At 38.6% G+C, this 26,705-nt stretch overlaps 1 protein-coding gene across 5 annotated transcripts in view; it reads left to right on the top strand.

Moving 5' to 3' along the window:
• The window catches only part of myo3a (myosin IIIA), a 160,484-nt gene that overhangs the window by 15,144 nt on the left and 118,635 nt on the right, over positions 1–26,705 (top strand). For 3 of the 5 annotated variants that reach the window (XM_041814653.1, XM_041814649.1, XM_041814650.1), the window contains 2 exons: positions 1,199–1,306; positions 24,298–24,481. In XM_041814653.1, coding sequence (XP_041670587.1) covers positions 24,314–24,481 — 168 coding nt within the window. In that variant the 5' untranslated portion in view covers positions 1,199–1,306; positions 24,298–24,313. Of the gene's footprint in view, positions 1–1,198; positions 1,307–24,297; positions 24,482–25,231; positions 25,295–26,705 lie in introns of those variants that run through there. The other 2 variants (XM_041814651.1, XM_041814652.1) reach the window with 2 other exon arrangements.

The following is a 26,705-nucleotide window of genomic DNA, read 5'->3' as shown; positions in this document are numbered from 1 at the left end:
CTCGGTTTCTAGCTTGTGCTGGGAAACACGTGTGTGTTTTTCCTCATTTCACCTCGAGATATTTTTGTCTCCTACAGCTTAAACAATCTGTAAACAAGGTGAAATGCTTTAGACAGCACCGTCCTCTGCACAAATTAGAGTGAAAGGAAAAATGATGAGAATACAAATGATGCACTTTCATTTCACTTCCCATCAATGCTGCAGCAAAGAGTCCTAAAACGGTCCGAAAGTGTGCACAACAACATTATAATAGGCAAACTATTCAGGCGTTTAAAATGGAGCTTCATGCATGTATGTGGCTGCACCAGTGATATCCTGATGATCTTTCTATCAACTGCACGATCCCCATGCTCATTTAAGTGGCTCATGATCTGCTTTATCCCACAGCTGGGGGAGTCACAGCCCACTGGTTTGCCACAATGGCAGCCAGTCACTGACAGCAGCCCCGGGCCTGTCAGGCATTCACACCACGTAGCCACAATAGCCTCATCAGTAGCCGTATTCAATCAGCCTTCATAGACAGAGCCGACTGCAGACCCGGCCCTCCATCCGCTGATCTGCATCACAGAGGAACCAACAATCAGAGCATCCCTCCTTAAATCTCCCAGAAGTGGTCTCTGATTTTCACTGATTGTGTCCGACACATTATTCCTCCCTGACCATGTGATTAGTAGGAGGAGGGGGCGATGATGCACTGTTTAATGTTTATTTACAGGAGCTCGTCTCAGAAGCAGTGAATAGTATTTATTCACCAGTTTGAGTTAGAATGTTCAATCCACGCTAAATACAAACATCAGAAATACACATTTACACGTGTCAGCTCAGATTCAAGGCTGTAGCATGACAGAGGGAAATAAAGCTCACCAGTGAAGTCCTTTAAACCAGACTTAACCTTGTAATAACGGTGCAGGGCAGAGCGCCGTCCTGGCAGTGGGGCATTGATGAGGTAGGAAGCGATATGAGGCTGATATTGATTCCCACATGTGCAAACACACAAAGAGGGAGAGATTGTGTTAATCGATCAATCAATCAACCTTCATGAACTGCTGCGTGTCCTTCAGACAGTGTCACTGCAGAAAAACTGACGTTTGGTCTCAGGTGTTTCCCTGTTCCTCATCTCAGAATAATCTTCTTCTTTTTAAGTGTGTTGTTTGTGTAGCCTGTGTTGTGATGTGACTGGGTGTTTTTTATTTTTCAGCATTCTCATCGGTGTCTGTTCAGCTTGGCAGGCCGCTCTTCAGTAGAGAAGTTCTGATCCCTTGTTCCTCCCAGATACCGACACCAAAGTGTTATCAGCTGATACCAGGTACTGATCCGATACCGGTGTCAACTTTCTGGACTGACTGCAGATTATCTAGGACCACTGATCACCAACTGGTGGCCTGGGGGCCATATCAGGCCCCCCAAAGCTTTCTGTCCGGCCCCTGAAAGATCATTAGATTCAGAAAAGGAGGAAAAGAAGATGTTGTTGGCTTTAAAAATCTGCAGCTTTTGAATCCAACCCCAAAACAATTAGTATTGAAATAGTTTTAGAAAAACTTAACATTTGATCATTTTTATAGAAATTTACTTGCCAGCCATTATTAGTTAAAAAAATAAAACAAAATATAGGTTAAAGTCAGTAGAAATGTTGCAAAAATGGACAGATAAAGTGGTGAAAAGGGGTAAGAGAGTGGCAAAAACGGGTTATAAGTGGCAGAATGGGTTGCAGAGTGGCACAGAGGGACTAAAAATTGACAGGAAAAGTGGTGAAAAGAGGTTAAACTGGGGCAGAAAATGGTAAAAGGAGGTAAAAAAGTATCAAAAATGGGTTAAAAGTGGCCAAAGAGTGGAAAATAGCAATGAAAACAGTTTAAAAACTGGCAAAATACAAGAAAAAATGCAAAAATGGATAAAAGAGTGGCACAGTGGGGATAAAACATGCAGAAAAAGTGATTCAAAAGGGGTTAAAGAATGTCAAAAAATGGGTTAAAGCGGCAAAAAGGGGTAAAAGGTATCAAAAAGGGGTTAAAAGTGTCAAAAATGAGGTAAAACTGGTGCTAAATCAGAGTTTGGGAGGGTCCATGCCAATTCTGTGGGCAGGCCTGTCTTCTTGTGGCCTGCTGCACAATAACATGTTAGGGTTCTTGATGACCCCTGTCTTAGACCAGTATCTGACCCAGAACACAACTCATCCAATAGAATCATAATCTTCAGCATCTCTGTGAGCCTAAAGTAGTTTTCCTGCTGATTATTGAGTTTTACTGCTAAATATTAAAATAATAACATAGGGGGCTGCAGCACAGACTCTCTCTCTCTCCTTTATGCTCTATTCAGGCAGAATCATGTGATTACAGAACAGCCTGCTATTGGCTGACAGACCCTCACTAAGGGTAATCAATATGATGGTTAGCATTCAAGCTAGCAGTAATAAAAGATCATAGTTGGATTAAAATGTATAAAAAGACGTTCAGTATCAGGTTTACTGGTCTGGGTTTAGTCATTAAAGTCCCCAAAAGTCCCACGAGTTCCAGACTCTCTGAGCTTCAAGAGGAAAAACAAGTAAGAGGAAACGATTTATGGTTCAAAAGTGATTTAACTTTTGATAAACTGTGTCACTTCCTGTGGTGTACGACAGCGCCGGTCTGGAAGGCGTTTGAACGATCACATTCAGAGAGAAACTGTCACACAGCCTCCATTCTCTGCAGCACACTTTGAAAAACAGCCATAAAGAGCGTGCATATGCTTTAGGTCAAAAACCACGTTTTCAGGCTTTTCTAACAAAAATTTGTGCCCCTGTCTACAATCCCCTCAAGTACCAGAAAAGTCCATTCCCTCTCCCCCTCTCTGTCTCCACCTTTTAGAAAATGTGTGCTGAAACAAGCCGTTCTCAGATTTTCCCCTCATGATGTCATGTGGGGAGTTAGCCCCGCCCCCACTCTCAGTTGGCCCTCCCCGCTTGGAAGAAAGTTCCTCAGCTGGCAGCTGAGAGGAAGATCAGGAGAGCCACATCCATTAAGCCACATCCATTTCCTGAGAGGGGCGTGGTCAGGGGCGGAGTCAGACGGGGCTGGGCAACTAATCACAAATTAGATTAAATCGCAGTACGGCCTTCTGCAATTTTCAAATCGCAGACAGTGCAATATTTTTAACCTGAAATTTGTGACAAAATGCCAGTGTTTTGTTTTTGTTTTTTTTTTTGCAGCAGCAGAGAATTCATTTTTTTACATTTCACACAATAAGTTTAGTCGCATATTTTTAGATTAGTGTACAAAAATCCAGTTTTTGTCATTTTTGTATGTTTTTCTTGTTGAATATGAGAGTTATATTAAAATGATCACTCCCTTTACTACAACAATTCATATCAAATTTGCAAAATGAGTTGAAATCAACATAATTACATTTTTTTTAAATTGTCCAGCCCTAGTTTATCTATGTGTCAATTATAGTATAGAAGGGATTTTTGCTTTTTTTTTTTTTGAAAATACATGAGATGAGGGACTTAAGAAATAATGACATAGTGAATCGCAATCCCAATATTGGGTAAAAAAAAAATCACAATTAGATTATTTTCCCAAATCGTTCAGCTCTCCTCAGTAACTTTAAAGCCACAGACACAGAAACGGCTCGTTCTGAGCAGGGCTGAAACAGAGGGGGTTTTTTTTGTTTGTTTTTTGTTTTGTTTTTTTCCAAAAATCCAACACTGGAGAGTTTTTACAGATTCACACTACTCAGACGTGTTTCAGGGACCTCTGAGACCGATATAAACGTGCCTTAAAGGGTTAAATATCTGAGCTTTCTCATGTAAGTTCTAACCCACCAGTTTCCTGATATGACTCTGATTTAACCCCTTTCAGGCTTTCTTAAATATTATCGGTTCTTTATGAATCACATCGGCTTCACATTGATGCTCATAAAGTTTGGATTGTTTCTGTCCAAAGTCAAGATAATGCTCTGATAATGACTTCATGAGAAAATGCAGAGATATTAATAAAGGCCCATCAGTCAGAGTTCAATGAGTGGGTAGAGGAGATGAAGCTCAGCGTCTTTCTTGTCATTCCAGCACCACTTATTTTTCAACAACATAATTGTTCTGACCTCTAACACTGCTCTGAATCCCAACACATCTCACAAATAGTGTCTCTGCAGAGTCCGTCTGAATACATGTCTGAAAACAGCTTCTTTAGTTTCAGGTAAGATGCTATATTCAACCCTTCTCTTCAGTCCTCCGTTCTAAATGAAAGTATGTTTTATTGTGTTTGATGGCGTCCTGGAGCTTTAGCTGTGCGTCTGAACAATTATGGATTAGATTTTCATGACTTGCTAATGCTTGAAGGAATACAAAAGCCACTTAGCTGTGAAAGAATGCCTGTGAAAGGCACTAGAAGTCAGCTTTCATGCAGTCGTTGATGCTGCTGTGAGTGTGAGATGTGTTTTTGATTGCTTTCTGTTTAACTGAATGGCTGACCGTATCTTCATTGTAGACTGAAGGAAAATGTTTTCCTCACAAAGACCAGGGATAATCTTCATTTTTTAAAGTCTATTTTTTCTTTCACTGTCAATCAGACAAAACAAGCAGAATGAAGCTTTAGGAACACAGTTCTGTAGAGGAGAGATAGTATATCTAGTTAAAGGGATGTTTGATCATGCAGCCATGTGTTTCATAAGATGAGATATTTCAGGGTTATCCGTCAGAGAGAAGGATTCTTCACGGGGCTGAAACTAGCGGCTGATCAGTGGGAGAGAAGTTTGGAGTGCAGCAGAGCAGTACGTAGGTTACCTGTCATAAATGAAGCTTATTAAGGACTTACGCAACACGTCAGACATTGGGTCTCATCCACTTTCTCATATAATATATCAGGTACAAAGATGAAGATGGTGTAGTCAGCAGTGTTCATCTTAAAATTATGACTAAAATGTTCATGGACAGCCTTTTTTTCCATGACAAAAACTAGACTAAGACTAACAAAAATGGATCTGTGATGACAAAAACTAGACTGAGACTAACAAAAATAGATCTGTGATGACAAAAACTAGACTAAGAGTAACAAAAATAGATCTGTGATGACTAAAACTAGACTAAGACTAACAAAAATAGATCTGTGATGACAAAAACTAGACTAAGACTAACAAAAATGGATCTGTGATGACAAAAACTAGACTGAGACTAACAAAAATAGATCTGTGATGACAAAAACTAGACTAAGACTAACAAAAATAGATCTGTGATGACAAAAACTAGACTAAGACTAACAAAAATAGATCTGTGATGACAAAAACTAGACTAAGACTAACAAAAATGGATCTGTGATGACAAAAACTAGACTAAGACTAACAAAAATAGATCTGTGATGACTAAAACTAGACTAAGACTAACAAAAATAGATCTGTGATGACAAAAACTAGACTAAGACTAACAAAAATGGATCTGTGATGACAAAAACTAGACTAAGACTAACAAAAATAGATCTGTGATGACTAAAACTAGACTAAGACTAACAAAAATAGATCTGTGATGACTAAAACTAGACTAAGACTAACAAAAATGGATCTGTGATGACAAAAACTAGACTAAGACTAACAAAAATGGATCTGTGATGACAAAAACTAGACTAAGACTAACAAAAATAGATCTGTGACGACTAAAACTAGACTGAGACTAACAAAAATAGATCTGTGATGACTAAAACTAGACTGAGACTAACAAAAATAGATCTGTGATGACTAAAACTAGACTAAAATGTGATGTAGTTTTCATCAGACATTCTAAATCTGTGATATTTCTCCACTGTGGGTAAATCTGTCTAAAACAACACATCTGTATCTATTCTGTCTCTCAGCTGTAGAAAGCAGGGACCCCAGGTTTGGCAGAGAACACACTACCATGATTTGGTACCAGATTTAGGCAAGAGAATAAATGCTTGGACTAAAAGTAAAGACTAAAATGTGAGGACTTTTATGGACTAAAACGAGACTAAAACTAAAAAGGATAGAAATAACTAAAATGGGACTAAAACTAAAATGCATTTCATTTAAAGACCAAAACTAAGACTACAAATAGAAATAGCTGCCACCATTAACACTGGTAGTAATGAGAAAGTTCACAAATGCAAAAGTCTGGTTTCAAAGCTGTTGTTAAGCCTAGTTATGATGTCTGTTTATCTGTAAGACTTCTAAACTAAATAGATGAGTGAGATTTTTGCTAATATGAAGATAACACTGCAACAAAACACCGTCTTTTCAGATTATTGTGCAGGTAGCATCGAGCAGCAGTAGCTTTTAACAAGGCTGACACACTCCAGAACTGAAGACATCATTAAAACCTCTACTCCATGAGGGATATTTAGAGAACAACAAAACCAAGGGCCATCAAGTATGTAAGTAAAAGGGCCAGCTTTTTCCTTGACAGATGCTGTGGGGCCAAACAATGTAAACTGAATACATGTTTTGGTCTAATTAACTAACTTTGTTCAAATATTTTCATTTTCTTTTTTAAACACAGGCCAATTTCAACCTTCAGCAGTGATTTCGCAGTGAAATCAGCCCCGGTTGCTTATACCACAACTAGCCACAAGGTGGCAACTGAGATATTTCGGCCAGTTATTAGTTGGGCTGTTATGCTCTCTATTCCTGGCTTTGACGCTGAGATGCTAAGTCATGATTGGTGACAAACACATGCAGGAAGCCAGCCTTCTATTCTAAATAAATATTTCAGAGACTGTTACCCTCTCTAAGATTCTGAAGCAGAAAACTGCAGCTCAAATCAAGAGTGGACTAATGAGTATGTGTTTATCATGCATCATGTTTCTTTACTGGCTGACAGGTGGCTTTCTGAACAACAGAAGTGTTTTGGGGGTTGTTTTAGTAGCAGCAGGGATTTAAAAAAATAAATAAATTAAACCCTGAATGGAACAACATTTTCTGACTTAAATAATCTTTTCTGCAGACCTGCAATAAACTATCCTTTCCGTTTCATGGTTAAATTTCTCAAAATGATAAAGGACAGCTTTTGAAAAGGAGCCCCCAGTTGTTGCACTGCAAGCGATCCCAGCATGCTTCACAAGTAGCACAGAAGACAGTACTATTTATGTTTTTTTTCCCTCATAGTGTGAAATCAATCATTGAAATCAGAACGCAGTTTACTGTTTAGTAAAAAAAAATATTGCAATTATTTTTGCTCATATTGCAGATTTGCTATCCATTGCTTGATTGAAGGGGATTAACATTTTTTTTTAAGAAAAACACACAAACACAAAAAGGAGGACTTTTATTAACCATTCTAAAAGAAAAACACTTGAAAGTTTGCACGATGTGCATAAAATCCCTGCTGCTGCAAAACATGAATGTATTGAACTGGTATAGTTAAAGAAATATTGCAACTTCAACAATTTCAAAAATTGCAGTAGGCCATATTGCGATCTAATCTTGCCAAGCCCTCTATCAAACATACTTTAACAGAAATACAGCCCTAAAATATTATATTGAAATGTTAGCTTTGATAAAATTGTGAAGTTATGTTTATGATTCATTCCACATCTTTATTTTTGTTTGATCCATGGCAAATGGAAAAAAAATCATAGAACCAATGTCTGCCAATAGTTAGATTACAAGGAAAGGAATAAAAATCATGATATTGAAAATATGACATTGCCTTTTAGACCTCATCCATCATTTGTTCTGTTTTGTTCTCAGACTGGTCTAGTATCTAGGCGAGGGGGGAGGGGGAGCGCGTGGAGTCTGCACACAGAGCTGGACCTTTGCCCACCCTAATCATACGGCTATTACGGCCATCAGTGCATCTCCATCCTTAGTCTTGGTTCAGTTTCCAGGAGCCATTTGTAAAGCAGCGGAGCAGGAAATGAGGTTGGTTTGCCCCCCTGCCTGGAGGATGTGCTTGGGGGAGGCACACTTAAAGGGAGGGGGGGGGAGGGGGGGGGTCATCATCTGAAATTGGAGGTGAATATAGAGTTAGGGTGTACAGTGAATTTGAACAAGACAGTTCTGGACTAACGGGACCACAGATTTATTATTGCCAAAATCCAGGCCCCCCAAAGCCAACTGATTGATGAGGTTTTATTACAGGGTCAAAGGACCAGACCAACTCTAGTTTCTCTTTTAAACATGAAAAATCACATCTTCTTCTCCTCAGCCATTTCAGGAGTTTTAGTCGGATATTCTTCCTCTCAGGATCCACTTTCTAAAAGCAATTCCCTCGGTCTTTGGTTCTGATGATTCACACTGTCTCTGTTTCAAACTGTGATGTTCTAACTGAGATGTCAGGAATGGCTCATTGCAGTCAAACATCAGTGTACATGATTGTTTGAGTCAAATCTGCTTATGTAATAGGGCTGGGCAATTATTCGCTTTTTAGATTAATTTGCAATATGGCACGTTGGAATTTAAAATCGCAGACGTGGCAATATTTCTTTAAATTGAAATGTGTCGAAATACCAGTTTAATACATTTACTTTTAGCAGCAGAGATTTTATGCACATTATGCAAATAATCAAGTGTCATTGGTTTACAAAAATTACCCTTTTTCATGTTGTATGCATATTTTCTTAGAACAATAATCCCCATTTATTAAAGAAATTGATATCAAATTTGCAATATGAGCAACAATAATTTTGATAAGATATATTTTTGTAATTGTTCTGCCAAAATTTATTCTATATGATATTGATGAATCCCTGCTTGCATCAATGCTAATGCAACATGCTGCTGCTGGCAAAGCTCCACCTCCTCCACCCCAGCCTCCTCCTTCATAGACTAAAGCTCCACCTCCTCCACCCCAGCCTCCTCCTTCATAGACTAAAGCTTCACCTCCTCCACCCCAGCCTCCTCCTTCATAGACTAAAGCTCCACCTCCTCCACCCCAGCCTCCTCCTTCATAGACTAAAGCTCCACCTCCTCCACCCCAGCCTCCTCCTTTATAGACTAAAGCTTCACCTCCTCCACCCCAGCCTCCTCCTCCATAGACTAAAGCTCCACTTCCTCCACCCCAGCCACCTCCTTCATAGACTAAAGCTTCACCTCCTCCACCCCAGCCTCCTCTTCCATAGACTAAAGCTCCACCTCCTCCACCCCAGCCTCCTCCTTCATAGACTAAAGCTCCACCTCCTCCACCCCAGCCTCCTCTTCCATAGACTAAAGCTTCACCTCCTCCACCCCAGCCTCCTCCTCCATAGAATAAAGCTCCACCTCCTCCACCCCAGCCTCCTCCTTTGTAGACTAAAGCTCCAGGTTGAATTTGTTTCTGAGGCTTCCATTTGATGATATAAAGGCTAAGAGTTGTGCACATTTAGGGACATTGCTGACAGGTGGGCCAATTATAGTTTGTGTTTCCTCTCAACAAAAATCAAAGCATTTCTGTCAATAACTAGTGAACATTTGTGATATTAAGCAGAAGGCTGTCTGTTTTTGTAGATTGAAATTGTTAATGTTCTTTTTCATTACTTTGCTGCTGGATTAAAATCCAGCAAGTACTGTATCTTCTCTATGCTGAATTAAAAATGTTGATTAAGTTGGTGCAGAAACAATTCCATGAATTTAATCATCTTTACTTCTTTGTTAAATACTCAGATAGCTCAATGTGAGTTTGTCTCTCTCTGATGGAAACACGCCTCTAACTGTTAGGGGGAAAACAATCACAGTGCCATCTGTTAGTCTGTATGATAAATTAACAGCTTCACTGCTCCAGCAATTAGGTTCTGACAGTTTGTGCAGAATCAATAATTTGTAGACGGTAGGACAAATCAAGGCTGCATGAAATCTCACTTTCTACTACATGAGCACGCTCCAAAGGATGTGATAGGGATAAGTTTAGGTGTCAAATTAAAGGTATTATTAATGTAAACAAAGGACATGATTGCAGCACGAACAATTTCACACTTAACTCAGGCAGAAGAGGACACTGGCTTCAGGTTTCATTCGGCAAACCATCAGATCTTTTTATCCATTTTAGGAGGTTAGTATGGATGGTAGATCTACTTTTATAGAACCCATCTTTGGAACATTTGGCTTAAATCTTAGATTAATTTATATTTCTTACGCACACTTTACCTGTGACATTCATGGTCAAATGTTCTTTTTCTATAATACCACCATCATGCTTGGTGAAATCACAAAGGTGTGGAAATGGTTTATTAATTCCTTTTTCTTTCTCGGCCAACAATCCAAAGAGATTTTGAAATAGTGTCTGAGAACGTGCTGGAAGTAAACAGCTCACATAACAGTTCCTAGAGGAGTTTCAGTCGTTGCTTAGAGCCGGCCACAGCACAGAGACTGGTGACTGATGGTCTGCTGTTCACACAGCAGGCTTGTCTCTGTGCTCGTCCTGTTAAATCTTAGTGCAGTGGTTCTCAACTGGTGGGTCGGGACCCAAAAGTGGGTCGCGGGTTGCAATTCAGTGTCAGTAAAAGAAAATGGTGTCAAAAAGTCCTGCGCTCCTTAGTGGACATGCATTGATACCTTTTATTTTACCCTGTTTTACTGGGTACATTTAAATATGTGACCAATATTACTGCTAATTTATCCCTTTTCTATGAAAATGCTATTTTTCCATGATGATGAAGTCATTTCTCAGGACCTCTGGAAAACTGGCAAAGATGTGCACTAATAATAATAATCATGATGAGGAAAGAGGAAATGAACTTTTATTTTTCAGATCATGTGTTTTGGTCCAATCAGGCTCCAGACTGCTCCATATTCAGTCATCCTATCAGGCATTGTTGAACATTTTTTTGGAACTTGGGTCACGATCTGTCAGACAGACTGGTGGGCCCCGAGGCTGGACCAGTTGAGAACCACTGTCTTCATACAACGGACCATCACGTCTTTTTACAGCGACTAGAATATTAACTGGGAGTCACAGGAACTAGAGTTGATCTAATTCTGAAACCGGTATCATAAATACGTCTGATACTGCTTAAACAGCAGGGATTAGTACCGGCGAGTACTCGAGCCTAAGCACCGATCCAGTACAGCTTGGTTTAACTTTATATTTTGCTTTGATTAGCCATGCTAAATGTTAGCGCTATAAACCGCTAGTCAATTCTTCTTCGCTACCAGAAAACACTGGAAGTCCATCATAATAACAACTATACACACCAGAGTTAGCTAAGGAGTTCCACAAGGTTCTGTCCTTAGACTCCTTCTTCTTTCAGTGAAATCACAGCGATCTGATATAACCGGAGTGAACGTGCCTTTGAAGAGTTTGAGTGTTCGCCAGCTGACATTGTGTTAATGCTTTCAAACGTCCTAATATCTTAAATGTCAGTAAAAAGGTATGAAAATGAAAAAAGCACGTCTCAGTTAGCCTTCAGCTTCTTTCTAGTGTCAAGATCAACAAACAAGAACGCCAGCAGGCTAGCTGTTAGCCACACCAGCGCGTTAGCTTGTCAACATCTCGTATCAGCAGGCATTAAAGGAGTGAATACTGCCTGTAGTTTAGCCTGTAGACCAGGGGTGTCAAACTTGAGGCCCGGGGTCCAAATTTGGCCAGTGGAACAGTTAAATCCGGCCCGCAGATGATCCGATATTTCTGTTCTAACTGTCCCATCAGTCTGAGGTCTGCAGATTTACTCAAGTTTAAAAACGTGAACTTATCCTGATGATTGAAGATTTCCATGTTAAGTCATGAAATCTGAAAAATTAAGGAGTAAAAATATTTAGATAAGAAGTCAAGAATGTGGGAAAAGAAATTCATTTGTGTTTAAATTTCATATTTTCAATTTTGCATCTCACAATCAGGACTCAAACTGAGGATTCTGACTTTTAATTTCATACTTTGAGCATTTCCACTCATAATTTTGACTTCTTATGTAATATTTTGAGCTTTAAGATTGATCATTTAGAATTTTAAGTCATATTTTGACATTATAAACCAATTATTTTGTATTTTATGTCATATTTCCAACTCCAAACTTTGACTTCATTACCCCATAGTTTGACCTTTTAGACTCTCAATTTAGAAATTCAAATAATATTTACACTTTTAATTTCATGATTACAAATTTTATTTCATATTTTGACCTTTTAAACTCATGATTTTGACTTTTTTCTCACATATTTGCCTTTAAAAAATATAATTTTTCAATTTCAATTTCACTTTTTGGCCTTTTTGAACTAATAAATATACTTTTCTCAGATTGTGAGCCTTTTAACCCTTTTTTTTGTTTGTTTGTTGTTTTCATATTTTATTACTGGTGAAATGAGGTTGACGGTTTCTGGTTAAAAAGGTGACCCTGTTAGGCCCTCAGGTTAGACCTGAATCCAGAATCCGGCCCCTGCTGTGGTTGAGTTGGACACCCCTGCTGTTGACCAATCACACCTCATGTTTAGCTTATCAGCTGTTTAGTTTGCAAATGAATGATGGTCATTTTAATATTATATTGATCCAGTTGTATTGTAGGTTGTAAATGAGTGTTTGCAGTGCCAGCTGTGACTTGTTTTTAATAACCTTCACTGCATCTTTGGGACTTTTACTTGCAATAAAAAAGAATCCTGCATGAGCTGGCTCTTTCTCCTAAAGAAGGACAGTTTAATCTGATTTTTTTAGATGTTTGTGGCAGTTTTTATGGTTGTCATGAGTCTTGGAGTGATGATGAAATATGACTAACTAGGTAAAATGTTTCATACAACATATTGGAACCAAGTATTAATATTAGGAGTCTTTAAAGTGGACTCTCGGTCCAGCTCTGTCTTAGCCCTCAGCAGCTCTTTCCCAGCGGTGCCGGTGTAATGGGACACTGCTAAACGATGCTGAGAGCGCTCCAGTGCTGTCACGGCCTGTTACACCTGACTCGCTCCTCGCTGCCGACCATGCTCCCGCCTGTTGTTAGCTTGTCCTCTGCAGGCTAATTTATGACACTATCAGACTCATCGGCTGCTGGCTACTAGAGGTCCTCGTGCTAAAACTAATTACTTAAACTAATTACTTGAGCCTCATAACTTTGGTATGCTCTGCAGTCATGTGTTCCTTATTCCTGATGTATAATACATAGCAGAGGAGGTCGGGAACTTTACCCTGCTCTTGCTTGCTAATGCTATCCTCTACCACTGCATACTCAAGCATGTAAAAGCACTTAAAAAGAGTAAGTATGCTGGATTACTCTGTGTTTTATAACAGGTTATGGACTAATACCAAACGTGTGCATCTTTTCTTTCTTACTCAGACAGACTGTCAGCATGGCTGCTTCATTTGGATTTCTTATTTGCAAACTTTGGGAGTGGCTCAGCACACCAGGGTTGTGTTTGGATGTGCTTGTGTGTGTTACCTGTGCACAGAGGTTGTGTGTGTGTGTGTGTGTCTACACATCTATACTTCATCCTTACCTTTCATGCATCTCCTTTCATGTTGTTCCTCTCAACATCAGCCGCCACAGGTCAGTAATATAAAACATGATAATGTAATGATGATGATAATAGTAAGTTGTCAATAGCTGAGAAGATTTCCACAGATTAAATGTGCAAATAGCAACACAATTTAATGTGCAGTGTGTGAAAAAAGTGAAAAGATTTTGAGCAGACATCGACTCCTAACCAAGACATGTGGTTTTAAAAAGTTCTAAGAAACAGTTCTCAAAGTTTCAAGGGCTTTCTTTAAGCTTACACAAAGAACAAACTGCTTTCTTAATGTATTAACAGTTTTTAAATAAGTTTAGTCTGATTCATGATTTTTGTGTTGACCTGCAGGGACAAATATCCGTGGGATTTTCAGCTTTTGAATATTCCATATCATCTGGTTTCTGCTTTGTTTACATGGAGGCAGAGTTGTGGCTGGTTGATCAGCCGTCCCGTTGTGCCAAGGTTAAGCTGAAACTTTAACCCAGTCATCAGCGTCACAGATAAGTCCATGTCCGTGTCTCCTTTTTACTAAATGGATCTCGTGTCTCCTTAAAGAGCTAAAGTGGCTGAATGTTTTCCAAAGCATTGTAAAGTATATTTGTACTGAAATACTTTTGCATTGAAAATCTTACATCACTTTATTTAATTAAACAGACATTTTTGCAATTTATTAAAGCATTTTTTTACTTACAGAGAAAGCAATAGTTCTTACTTTATCTTTATCTTCTTCATACAATACCTGGAATTTTTCTTTGACTTGGTTTTGCAATGAATGCAAATCAAGAAAACAAGGCAGCACATGCAACCAAAGTTATTATAGTTAACTAAAACTAACTAAATAACTAAAAATAAAATTAAAAAATCATTTAAGTTAATTAAAACTAACTAAATAACTAAAACTAAAATTCAAAAAATCATTTAAGTTAATTAAACTAACTAAATAACTAAAACTAAAATTAAAAATTATTATAGTTAACTAAAACTAACTAAATAACTGAAACTAAAATTCAAAAATCATTTAAGTTAATTAAAACTAACTAAATAACTAAAACTAAAATTAAAAATCATTATAGTTAACTAAAACTAACTAAATAACTGAAACTAAAATTCAAAAATCATTTAAGTTAATTAAACTAACTAAATAACTAAAACTAAAATTCAAAAATCATTTAAGTTAATTAAACTAACTAAATAACTAAAACTAAAATTCAAAAATCATTTAAGTTAATTAAACTAACTAAATAACTAAAACTAAAATTCAAAAATCATTATAGTTAACTAAAACTAACTAAATAACTGAAACTAAAAAACAGAAATTATTTTACCTAACTAAGTTAACTCTCAGATTCTCACTTGGAATTTTTTGCCAGGTTTCAAGACTACAAATTTTCTAAGCCCAGGATAATTCTACTTCTTGTTCATGTGGAAGAAAAAATTCACCATGGCCACACCCCTTTGAGTAATGAAAAAGTTCCAATGAAATTTTCACCTTTGACATGTCTTCTTACAGTATACCTAACATGGAGGTGTTTGGATGAATTCACCAAGAGGAATTTTGAAAATTGTGACGTCTGCAATATGCTGCTTTTTGACCACATAAATCAAAATGGCGGACTTCCTGTTTGTTTTACGGCATTGGTCCACGAGACTTTTTTGTAGATCTTGAAATGATGTATGAGCTCAATAATTCTCAAAACTTAGGATAAACCTCCTGCAGGAGCTGAGTTTTTTGAGATAATGGAGGGGGCGCCAAAACTGCACTGAGCCAAAAAGCCACGCCCACCCACAACATCGACATCAATCATCAAATTTTTCCACTGAGCATATTTGTGCAAAGTCTCAGAGCTCAACTAGAAGTTTAAGCCCTTCAAATAAGTACTTCCTGTTTCATGGCGAAGGATCCTTCATTGTGGCAACAAAGTGACAAGCAGATGTGGGACCTTTACAAATCTGATTACCCCAATGAAACGTCATAAATTTCATAAAAGTTAACTGCAATATCTCCAATTTTGGAGGAATATGAGGCAATTATACAAATACAGTACTTCATGCTGCCAGTGGGAGGCGCTGTGATTTAGAGAAAAATGTTGCGTACGAAACTTGTTCAGACATGCAATTCCAAGAAGCACACAAAATCTATTTAAGATATGATGATGTACAGCTGAGATAAAACAGATTGTGTTTGTATGGCGAGACCTCGTCATCAAAATCGAAATTTGCCAGGATGCCACGCCCCCGCCCTTTAATGAAAATCCGCAGATCTTTAGTACTGGCATGCTGATATGATAAGATTTGGAAAACAGTAATGTTTGACAAAATGTGGTATGTTGTTGCCCTGCATGTTTCCATGACTGCAGAATCAGATTTTTTGGCAAGATAGCTAACTTTGAGGCGTCGCCATGGCCACGCCTTTTGACTAATGAGAAATTCCCAAATAACATTTGACCTAAGACATCTCTTCTTGCTCTACACCAAAGATCAGGTAGTTTGGATGAATGCCCTAGGATGAATTCATTCAAATACGACCCCTAAAATATGCCTCGATTTACCAAAAAATTAAAAAATTGCACACACATTTGAAATCCTAGGTTAAACCTGCTGGCGGGGCTGAACTGTTTAAATGTTGCAGGGGGCGCCATTGAGCCAATAGGCCACGCCCACCTACAAAATGATTATCAATCATCTCAGCATGCTGATGAGATTTTTTTTTTTTTTTTTGCCAAGTTTCATTGCTCCACAGGTCTTTTAACAATTTGAAAAATCTACTTTCTGTTTCAAGGTGAACAAAAAATTGCCATGGCCACGCCTTTAGATGTCGATCGTTGACCATCAAACATGTGTAAGATGAACTGCCTAAGCAAATTTCAGCATGATTTGTCCATCTATACAGGAATCATGGCGTAAAAATTCAAGTGAAGTAACTTCATAGTGCCAGAGGGTGGCGCTGTGCAGTTTGTCACAATTTTAAATATGAATGTATTCTGGGTGCAACTGTTATCAAGCACAAGAAATTTGTCCTAGATACAAGGATGTATGCCAGAGCTATGGCTGTTTAAAAAAATGATGGCAAGACACAAAAGCAACTTGTTTGTATATCGCCCTGTAGAGGCCACGCCCTCTGACGAAAAGTCCCAGATTTTTGTACAGACATAAATCCACTTCTCTAGGCTGTCCTGACACAAATTTCATGTAAATATCTTCAAAGGACTTATCAGCGGCTTCTGCTCTTAGCCTTGGTACTCCCTGTCACCACTAGGTGATGCTGTGACAGAAAAAAAATATAACCATAAAAATGTGTGCAGACATGGACCTTCCATGAACACAGGAAGTTTGAGTCAGATTGGACAATGCATGGCTGAATTGTAAACAACTTCCTGTTTTTCAAAAAATATGCAAATTTGAGGGCTCGCCACGGCCACGCCTTTTGACTAATGAGAAAACCCCAAGCAACTTTTCATCATCCATGTCTCATCTACCTCTGTGCTGAAGTTCAAGTGGATTGGATCAAATCCCTCAGAGGAGTTAATCCAGATCTGACCCATGGAACAAAAATACCCCAATTTTCGCTAATTTATTCAAAATGGCAGATCTCCTGTCGGAGATAGAAGAATGGTCCCACTGGGTTTTTTGTAGATCTGCACAAGACGCATCTGTCCACAAAATTTAATTAATTTATGACGAAGTCAAAGGAGGATGGCTTAACTTTAAATACTTTTAGGGGGCGCTATTGAGGCAATTCTGAATTGGCATGTTGCAAACCAGGAAAATATCCAATTTTGGATGCACCTGCAAAGTTTCATAACTTTTTGAATATGTTAAGGGCCTCAAAAGTCCATGCAAACTTTACATTTTTAGCAAAAACAATTAGGTCTTCACACCCTCAGTGCTCAGGCCCCAATAAAATAAAAATGGAGACAAAATCTCCTTAGTTTTAGTCTTTGACACAACCAGACTGACCGACACCTACACCAGAGTCTGGGGAGAGTAAAACGGCCTGATCTGATTGGTTAAGACTTCACACAGCGGTAGTTTTATGTCTGGAGTTTTATTCAAACATCATCATTAAGTAAATAAAATAAAAAAATGAAGAGTGGTCTGTTTTAATATGTTTTTAAAAATGTATGACACTCACTCAGCCTCGACATCTATCCGTAAAAAACTAAAACTAATAAAAACTAAACTGCAGTCAAACACAGAACAGAAAAAACGACAGAAATAAAAACTGATGAAAAATCCAGAACTATTGTAACCTTGCATGCAGCTCATTAGACTTAGTCAGAGCATTTAATGGAAATATGACTAACTGCATTTTTAACTTGAAGTGTCAAAACATCACTTTAATACTTTTTATTTGCAGAGATGTTGCACTCTGCACAACTTGCAAACATTCCAGTGCAATTTAAAAAAAATTACAAATAATACATTTGAATCTGTTTTTCTTAATCAAAATAAAAATAACATAAAAAATGGTAGAATTGTTCACCTCTACATTAAACTTACCACTTTAAATACAGTAATGACATCATGACAACAGTATAAAACAAGAGAGAGACAAAAAGCTACACATTTAGCACACATGGTGCTGTGAACTAAAAACATACCAAATATTGCCTTCATATTCATGTGTAATTCCTTTTCTGCACTTGCACGTAGGCTTTTGTTAATGCCTCAAGTCTAAACAACGAACTAAAAGTGACAGCTAGCTGGTGCTTCAGGGCGGACAAGGTTGGATTACACCGTGCAAACAGACACAGTCTTCTCTGAGGGGTCGTTTTCTCTGCAGCCTGTGCTCATGTTGGAGGTGTCCAGTGCGAGTCCTTTGGTTTCACTCTCCTGTCTCATGTGTCACAGCACGCTGTCACATATAGAAGCACTGGTGTATTATTGAAGACGCCCGTCGGTTACTCAGGCGCTGTACATTAGGCTAACATGAGTGCAATTACCTGCGCGTGGATGCATGTATGGGAGTCTAATTGCTCTGCATAAGCAATGACTGATAACGTCCCTGCAAAACATTGCCAGCGTGCCAGTTCTGTCTCCCTGTGGAGTGATTTATTCACAGTAACTCAATCAAACTGATATGAATAATCACATTGATCATAATTAGATTCAGATCATTTTGATAAATAGATATAGCACGGTTTGAAGCCATCTCCTTGGACACTGGGCACTGGTAAAAAAGAGAGGAGCTGCCCTCTGCAGCACCGTGCACTCAGGGCAGCTAACCAGCTTTCCTTTGTGTATGAATGGGCGTCTATATGGGGAAAGGCTCATGCTGCAGCAGTGGCTAATTCCTGCTAATCCCATCGTTTTGCCTACCACTTAGTGATGGTTTCCAATGGCAGCCCCAGCGCAGAGGAATAGCTGGTGAGATTAGCTAACGTTGGCTCCTCCTCTGTGGTTTACAGCCAGGCCAGCCTGGCCTTCAGTACCAACACGTCCAGGCTTACCTTTTGCACATAAATGGATTAATTTGTTTTTCAAAGATGTTCCAAGTCTCATAAAGAGAAAAATGTAAGTTGTTTACATGTTATTCTGTCTCTATTCTGCCTTCAGTTGTGTGAGTGTGTCTTCTGAATGCATGGCTGTGAGGGCAGAAGGCTAGCTTGTGCAGGCTGTGTTCAGGTTGTTTTTGCAGGGTTTGTTTGTATCTCTTACACTGGCTCTGGCATCTATAGTTTTGCATGTTTCCATGCAAAGACACCATCCAGTTCTTTTGTCTGCTGTCATTGCATTGGGAACTTTGGGGTTGATTTTAGCATTATGGAAGTTAAAACTGAACAAAGTTGATGTTACAAATGTTAAAAAGCTGCATCAGGAGGAATTAACCTCACAATTTTAAAAACTGGCATAAAACCAACCCTTAAAATAATGAAACTGACAAACTGCTGACTGAAAAACTTCAGCTGTTCATTATGGAAGAGTGATTATTCTTACCAAATGCTAACAGGCTTTAAATCTGCTCATCATTATGCAGTATGGCAGTGTTTTAAAGGCGTTTAGAATCACATAATCATAAAACTTATGGATATCACCATTAGTCAGACCAGCTCTAAATAATACTGAGTACAAACAGAATAATCCTCAGTATCGTTTCTGCATGCTGCTGCAGCGTGTTGACTAAAAGTAAATTCACTTCCAGAAATAGCTGCATTTCCAGCCTTTTTAAAGCAGAAGAGCTTTAACATGAAGACAGTTCTGAGTGTTGGTTGTCCTGTTTGCCAAGAAGCTATCATACTTCCAGCTTAAAGCAGCCTTTGGACTTAACTTCACACGTCTGTTTCCTCTAACTGAAACTCACCTGATACAGCCGAAGGCTGAACATTTGGACTCACTTTAAATGTCAGAGCTCATGTGTGATGGATGGAGATGAGAGTTTATACCCGCTGAAACTGTCACCCAGCTGATACTGAAAACTGCCCTTTATGAGCATTTATCACATTAAAATCCACGTATTCTTTCATTTGTGTCTTTGATTGATTTCCAGATTTTAGATATCACACTGTGACAGCAAACCCACACAGAGGAAGACAAATAAAAGAGAAAATGTGGACGGAGGAACTCGTTTTTTCATGAACTTCACTAGAAAACTCACAACCAAATGCCTTCAACCATTTCTAATGACATTCAGACTTAGCTTTAGCTGACCTGATGCTTAAAGCTGATGCTTAAATTAAAGCTTCTGTGAGTCCATCTAAACAGTCAGCACTGCTTTTAACTGACCACAGCAGAGAAGAAAGGGGCAGATGTATGGAGAACAGCCAGAATATACTCATTACTGACCTCGCATGTCTGCCTAGAGCGGTGATACGCGTGGCTCTAGATCCACATGCGGCTCTTTTGTGATGATTTGTGGCTTTTTTATATCTAAATCTGAAACATTATTCCCCCAGAAAACCTTAAAAAGGGAAACTGACCTCAGAAATTATCCATAGCCAGTCATATTAATCAGTTTGTTTCCCAGGCGTGCACGGAGGCTTTAATTGGCCACTTTTAATCAATTTTTGCTGCTTTTAGCCCATTTTTGCCACTTTTGTCCTACTTTTAGCTATTTGCTATTTTTCTACTTCTTTTGCCATTTTCTGCCACTTTTGGCCCATATAAGCTGCCTTTTGCCATTAAATGCCAGTTTTTGCCTATTTTTGCCACCTTTATGGTGCTTTTTGACGGTTTTAGTCACTTTACACCTATTTTTGCCTGTTTCTGCCTTTTTTTCCTACTCTTCCTCCCTATTTTTGCTACTTTTATGCTGCTTTTTGCCATTTGCTAGTTTTCCCCTTTTTTTACCATTTTCTGCCACTTTTGGCTCATATAAGCTGCCTTTTGCCATAAAATACCTCTTTTTTCCCCAGTTTACCACCTTTTTATGGCTTCTTGCCTACTTTAACACCTTTATGGTGCTTTTTGCTGGTTTTTGTCACTTTTCACTGATTTTTTTGGCGACATGTTTTTGCTGCTTTTGACCATTTTTGCCACCTGTAACTCATGTTTTTGTCACCTCTCCCCCATTTTTGCCCCTTTTCTGCTGTTTTATGGCCATTTTTGCCACTTTGAAGTTATTTATACTGCCACCTTAACCTTTGTGCCTCTTTTCACCACTTACAGTGCTTAACAAATGTATGAGCCCACCCTAACCCTAACCACAGTCAGGTTTCTGCCACAGCTGCCCTAAATTAACAGCATTGGTAATTACCAAAATCATTTTTGATGTTTCTGCAATGGTTAATACACCAATATGTAGAAGCTCTTTAACCCAAATGATATTTTTAATGCTAAAATAGAATTATTATTGTTATCCATGAATTTTCAAATGTACGGATTTACAGAACAACTGAAAAAATAGTAAAGCACATTAATATTTCTGATGAATGTGTCAGATTATAGTTATTTACTGTCATTCCTGAACAGAAAAATGAGTTGTAGTGGTTGAATGTTATGCTTGATTCATTTCTGACTTCTCAGAGAAGCCCAGTGAGCCGGCTCAGATTTGGGTGAATTCAGTTTGAAATTCCTCATTCCTGTTCAAAATGGTAAAACGTGGAGAGCTGACTGAAAATGAAAGAGTCTGCATTAAAGCACTTCATGATGCTGGATGGTCTCTGAGACAGAGATGACAGCTGGTCTGATACATTTGTTAAGGACTGTAGATTGTGGCTCTTCCAAAGGTATTGTTCAACTCTTTGGCTCTCTGGTTGAGCAGGGCTGAGTGACGCTGCCTAGAGCATCATAGCGGTGTATCTGTGATGGCAGCAGCATCACTGGTAGCCTGAACAAACATGCAGGAGACAAACTCTGCATGCAGAGTGCTCTGGCTGCTGGTGGTGATGTCAGACAGGAAGTTGATATCTGATATCTATGTTAGTGAGTTGACCTGCTGTCATCGTTCAGCCCCACCAAAAATCATATTTCAGTATTCTCAGCTGAATGTGAAATATGATTTAAATATCTAAATAATCATGATTATTTTCATTGATACTGAGATCATGAAAAGTAACACAATCACTCATTAAAAACATGAAATAGACATGGAATGGATGAAATGAAATAAGCAAAGAAAAATATATATTTGAAAAATATTCTTTGACAATAATAGAATACAATGAAATGAATGAGACCAAAATATAAAAACAGACACTGAAACTTTATCTGATATAAAAAACTAGAAAAGAAAAAACACGCAATATTTTGATAGAAATGATTTTGTTTTCATGATCATAGGAAGCTTCAACTCTTATTGAAATTGAAAATTATTTAATAAGAAGCTTTAATCTCCACATATTTGTTTGTGAAGAATTAACTACACCAGGGGCGTCCACACTTTTCCCACTGAGGTTCACGTACCTCACCTTTATGATACTGAGGTCAGAAAATCCAGTCTGATTTAGTTAGTTATGCTAAAATGGCTAGTTCATCGCTAACAATGTGAATAACCAGTCATTTCAAGGATTGAGATGAGAATAAGGCTCTATGTACCACAGCGTCGTCTCAGTTTAAGTCCTGAAAAAAACATCAAGAAATTATTCTGTCAAAATGTCTGTTTACAGAATCAGGGCAGTAGCACTGCCTAGTACTGAGAATAGAATACACACTAATCCAAATCAATTCATACCATCTTCACAAACTATGTTTTTTTCTTTGTTTTCTTATGATGAATATAGTTTAGTGCTACTGTCCCGGACGAGCCCCCAAAAATAAGAAAACAGTTCAAATATACGCTACAGTAAAGCTCCATGTTCTGATGCAGGGCATTTTTCACTTATGTTTTAGAACTTTGCTGCAGGCTCAGAAATGGCCCAGGGGCCATATTTTGGCCCCCGGGTCATAGTTTGGACACCCCTGAGCTACAACAAAGTCAGTTCTAAAGCAAATCCAAAGAGGCCAAATGTCAAAGGCACATGGACTTTCACTGACAGCCAGCTGGAACATGCTCTAGAAAAATGACCGAAAATAAACGGCCCCTTTGTGGAAAAATAATAATAATAATTCTTTAACAAAATAATATAAAGGAGTGTTTCTCAACCAAAGAGCCACATTACAGAAAAACACCTTTGCAAGAGCCACAATCTAAGTGGTGAAAAGTGGCAAACTAATAAGTTAGGGGAGGCAGAAATGGTCAAAAAGCAACAAAAACAGGTGAAAAAGGAGAGGAAAATGTGGAAAAAGGGTCAGAAAGTAGCAAAAATGGGTGAGAAGTAGCAAAAAAATGAGTTATAGGTGGAAAAAATGGTCCAAAAGTGGATTAAAAAATGGGTGAAAAGTAACTAAAATGGGCAAAAACAGTCAAGAGTGGCAAAAATGGGCAAAAAATAGGAAACAAGTGGTATTTAGTGGCAAAATTCAGCTTAAATGTGTAAAAAAGTGATGAAAAGGGGCAAAAATGGAATAAAAGTGGCAAAAATGGACAAAAAAAGAGGAAACGAGTGGTACCCAATGGCAAAATATATCTTAAATAGGCAAAAAAAAAAAGGTGAAATAGGGAAAATGGGAAAAGAGCGGCAAAAAAAAAAGTGGCTTAAATGGGCAAAAACTAGGAAAACGTGGTTTTAATGACTAAAGGTATCTTAAATGGGTTAAAATGGGGAGAAAAAAATGGTGGAAAAAGGCAAATATGGGTTAAAAGTGGTAAAAATGGGCAAAAAAAGTGGTATTAAACGGTAAAAGGTAGCTTAAATAGATGAGAAGTGGCAAAAAAAGGTGAAAAGGGGCAAAACAGTTTCCCTTTTTCAAGGTTTTCTGGGGAATAATATTTAAAATGAAGACATAAAAGAGCCACACCTTGACTATCACTGATATGAAATGATTATTCCCTTATTTAGACAAAATATTTTAATGAGATTATCTTGTGGTCAATAAGTATATTACTGAAAGTTATTCTTCCGATAAACCGTCTTTTACTGAAAATGAGGCCTGGTTTCTATTTTTTCATTTTATAAATCAGCATAATTGATATCTGAATTAAAGGTTTTGTCCCACATTGTTTCTCCTTTGAACATCGATGTTAAAATCCTGACATACTGTGAACTGTTTCCTGTTTGAACTCTGTGCAGCTCCATTGACAAGTGTTTCTGCAGCGCTAAAGGCCCGAACCCTCAGAATGAAGCGGCTAACTATCCATTGGATTATCCTTGAGTTAAACTCTTGATGTGCTTCCAGTGTAATTCCCAAACAAATCACCATGACAGCGCTCCGATCACAAGCCGAGCCGGTGATCGGGTAATTCTCCGAGTCAGTAGTGTAGTTTAGGACGCCAGCATGCATTCACTCCTTCATCTGCAGACCAAAGAAAGGTAAAATTTTAAACTCAGGTGGGGCGGTCAGCAGGTGGATTTGTGTGCCAGCTGAGGCGTTGAGCCTTCTTTTCTCCAGCTTGTCTGAGTTTTTACATGGATATTATTGGTGAAAGGTATCCGCCTGTTTATACTGCTGCCCTCCTCTCTGTGTGACTGTGACCCGTGTTTTTGTCTTTCACAGGAGATCCCTCCTAAACATGTTTCCACAATCAGGGAAATCCATTGTCTTTGACAACTTTCCAGACCCAACGGACACCTGGGAAATTATCGAGACAATCGGCAAAGGGACCTACGGAAAAGTCTACAAGGTGCTCAACAAGATAGATGGCAGCAAAGCGGCTGTGAAGATACTGGATCCTATTCATGTAAGTGACCTAATATTATAGATAATTCAGGTTATGTGAGAGGTAAAAACTGTTCTGTTATCAGACCTAAATCTAGTTCACTCTAAGGCTCATATTTATGAGAGTAATCCTGAGCCCGTTAGTTCTGAGGCAGCTCTGTGTGTGTTTAATACACAGGCCAGATTAGCTGCTGTCCTTATCAAACCTCTACCAGTCACACTGATACCAGCTGATATATTTAAACACAGGCCAAATATGGTTTTACATGTTCAGCTCTATGTTAACTGCAATAACTGGGATAATGAAACCTTTACTTCAAGCTTGTATTTTTGAATTATTCTTTGATTGCTCTGTCTCCGTCCCCCACAACAACACATGATGGTAATGTGTGTGGACTCTTCTGTCCTGTTACAGGAGGGTGTTAGGTTTCATCTCAGGCTCTTATATCCTACCCTCAGCTAATGTTTACTTCAATGAGTGTCAGACTAGTAACCTGTCAAACTGCAGACAAAGATAAACCGCCGTTTGAGCATCTATGAAATAATTCCATGCAAAATTTAATAACAGATGTAGGCTGAATCCCATTTCTCCCCTTAACCCTCAGTCTTACCCTCAACCCCACCCTCAGTCTTAACTCGCCCCTCTAAACCATCTGGTCACTTAGAGATGGGACACCCCTTAACAGCAGTTAGGATTTCAGACTGTAGAGGGCAGTAATGTGCCAAAACTGTGTAGTCTGTCGATTCAGAGGAAGAAGAAGAAGAACGAAATGTAAAAGAGAAGGCTTGATTTTTACGATTGTGAAAATAGAAGTAAATGTTACGCTACAAAAAGGTAAATAATCCCTAAAATAACATTAAACAAAGATATTGGAGTGGTTTTCATAATGTTTAGATCTCTGTTGGAGAAATTTACATTTGTAGCTCCATTTCTTCCCCGTATTCGCCGCCATCTTTCTTTGAGTGATAACCCTCAACACCAAGGGAGCTCCAGGAACGTCTCAGAACTGAGGGAGATAAAGCCCTCAAACTCTGGGAGAACTGGGACAGCCCTCACACTTAACGGGAACGCACATTTAGAGACTGAGGGTTAAGATGGAGGGTTAAGGGGAGAACTGGGATTCAGCCTTTTTGTCAGATTTGCAGTAAACTGGTCAAGGATTTAGGGAGGGGATGGTTTTATTATAGTAATGATAAATCAGCTATAATGTCTTTCTCTAAAAGGTGAAGGTAACAATTATACAGAAGTTTAAAACTGTTGGAGTAATTCTGCCCTCAGAAAGAGTCAGAGCTCCATTCCTGACAGCTGTAATGAAACAGAGCTGAGAGGAAAGATCGCCATCATGCACTGTGAAGTTAAATAGGTAGAATAGGCTTAAAAACGTTCAGTAAAGTAAGCTAACAGCTCTCTGGTAGAGATTAGCCACAGGCCAGAAACACTAGCTTCTCTGTTTCTTTTCATGTAGGTCAGGATGTCTAGAAAAGAAATTCTGCAACCATCAGCAATAATCCTCTCCAAACTGCTGCTAATGTTTCATCAATGGGGAGCATTATGGTGGCACTCTGATGATGCCGGCCTCCTCTGCCTTTAGAATTCAGCCAAAACACATTTGGCACCCATGCAGACGTGTGTGGAGCTAATTTTGCCCGAGGCGAGAACATTTTGACACAGAGCAGAGAAACACGATGTTACTGCTGCAGCTCAGGGATGATCCGTCCTATAAAGCAGAGATTTTTTAATGCTATGACTTACCAGCTACAAACACACTGTGAGGAGCTACAGGTTTATTTTGACATTAAACTGATGGTCATATTACATCCTGTTTTCAGACTTTGCTGAAACAATAGTCACCATTAACCTCATGTTAGGTTTCAGTGCATCCTCCATGAACGCTAACATTTGTTCTTGTTCTGAAGGTAGAGGGAATTATGTGGCTTATATACCAGCTCCAAAGATGAGCCATTCTTATCCATTATAGCCAGCCTTAATGCTAGAAAAAGTCTCATTAAGTTTGCATGAATTTGCTTCTGTTTCTCATCATTGAGAGATGATTGTCTCCAGACCACTAGACTGGGAGGACCATCATTAGCACCGGTTTAATCACGAGGATGATTATTTCATGTATCGATCTATTAGAGCTGCCTTATGGGGAGCTCCTCTGCTATGTTACATTTCAGGAGTTTTCTTCTGACCTTTTTTCTTTAATATTGTTTTTTTTCTGTGAGAAAGCACACAGCTGCATACA

The sequence above is a fragment of the Cheilinus undulatus genome, linkage group 19 (assembly GCF_018320785.1).
Source record: "Cheilinus undulatus linkage group 19, ASM1832078v1, whole genome shotgun sequence".
Lineage (NCBI taxonomy): Eukaryota > Metazoa > Chordata > Actinopteri > Labriformes > Labridae > Cheilinus > Cheilinus undulatus.
The sequence above is the reverse complement of the archived record's forward strand: the minus strand, read 5'-3'. Positions and strand labels throughout refer to the sequence as shown.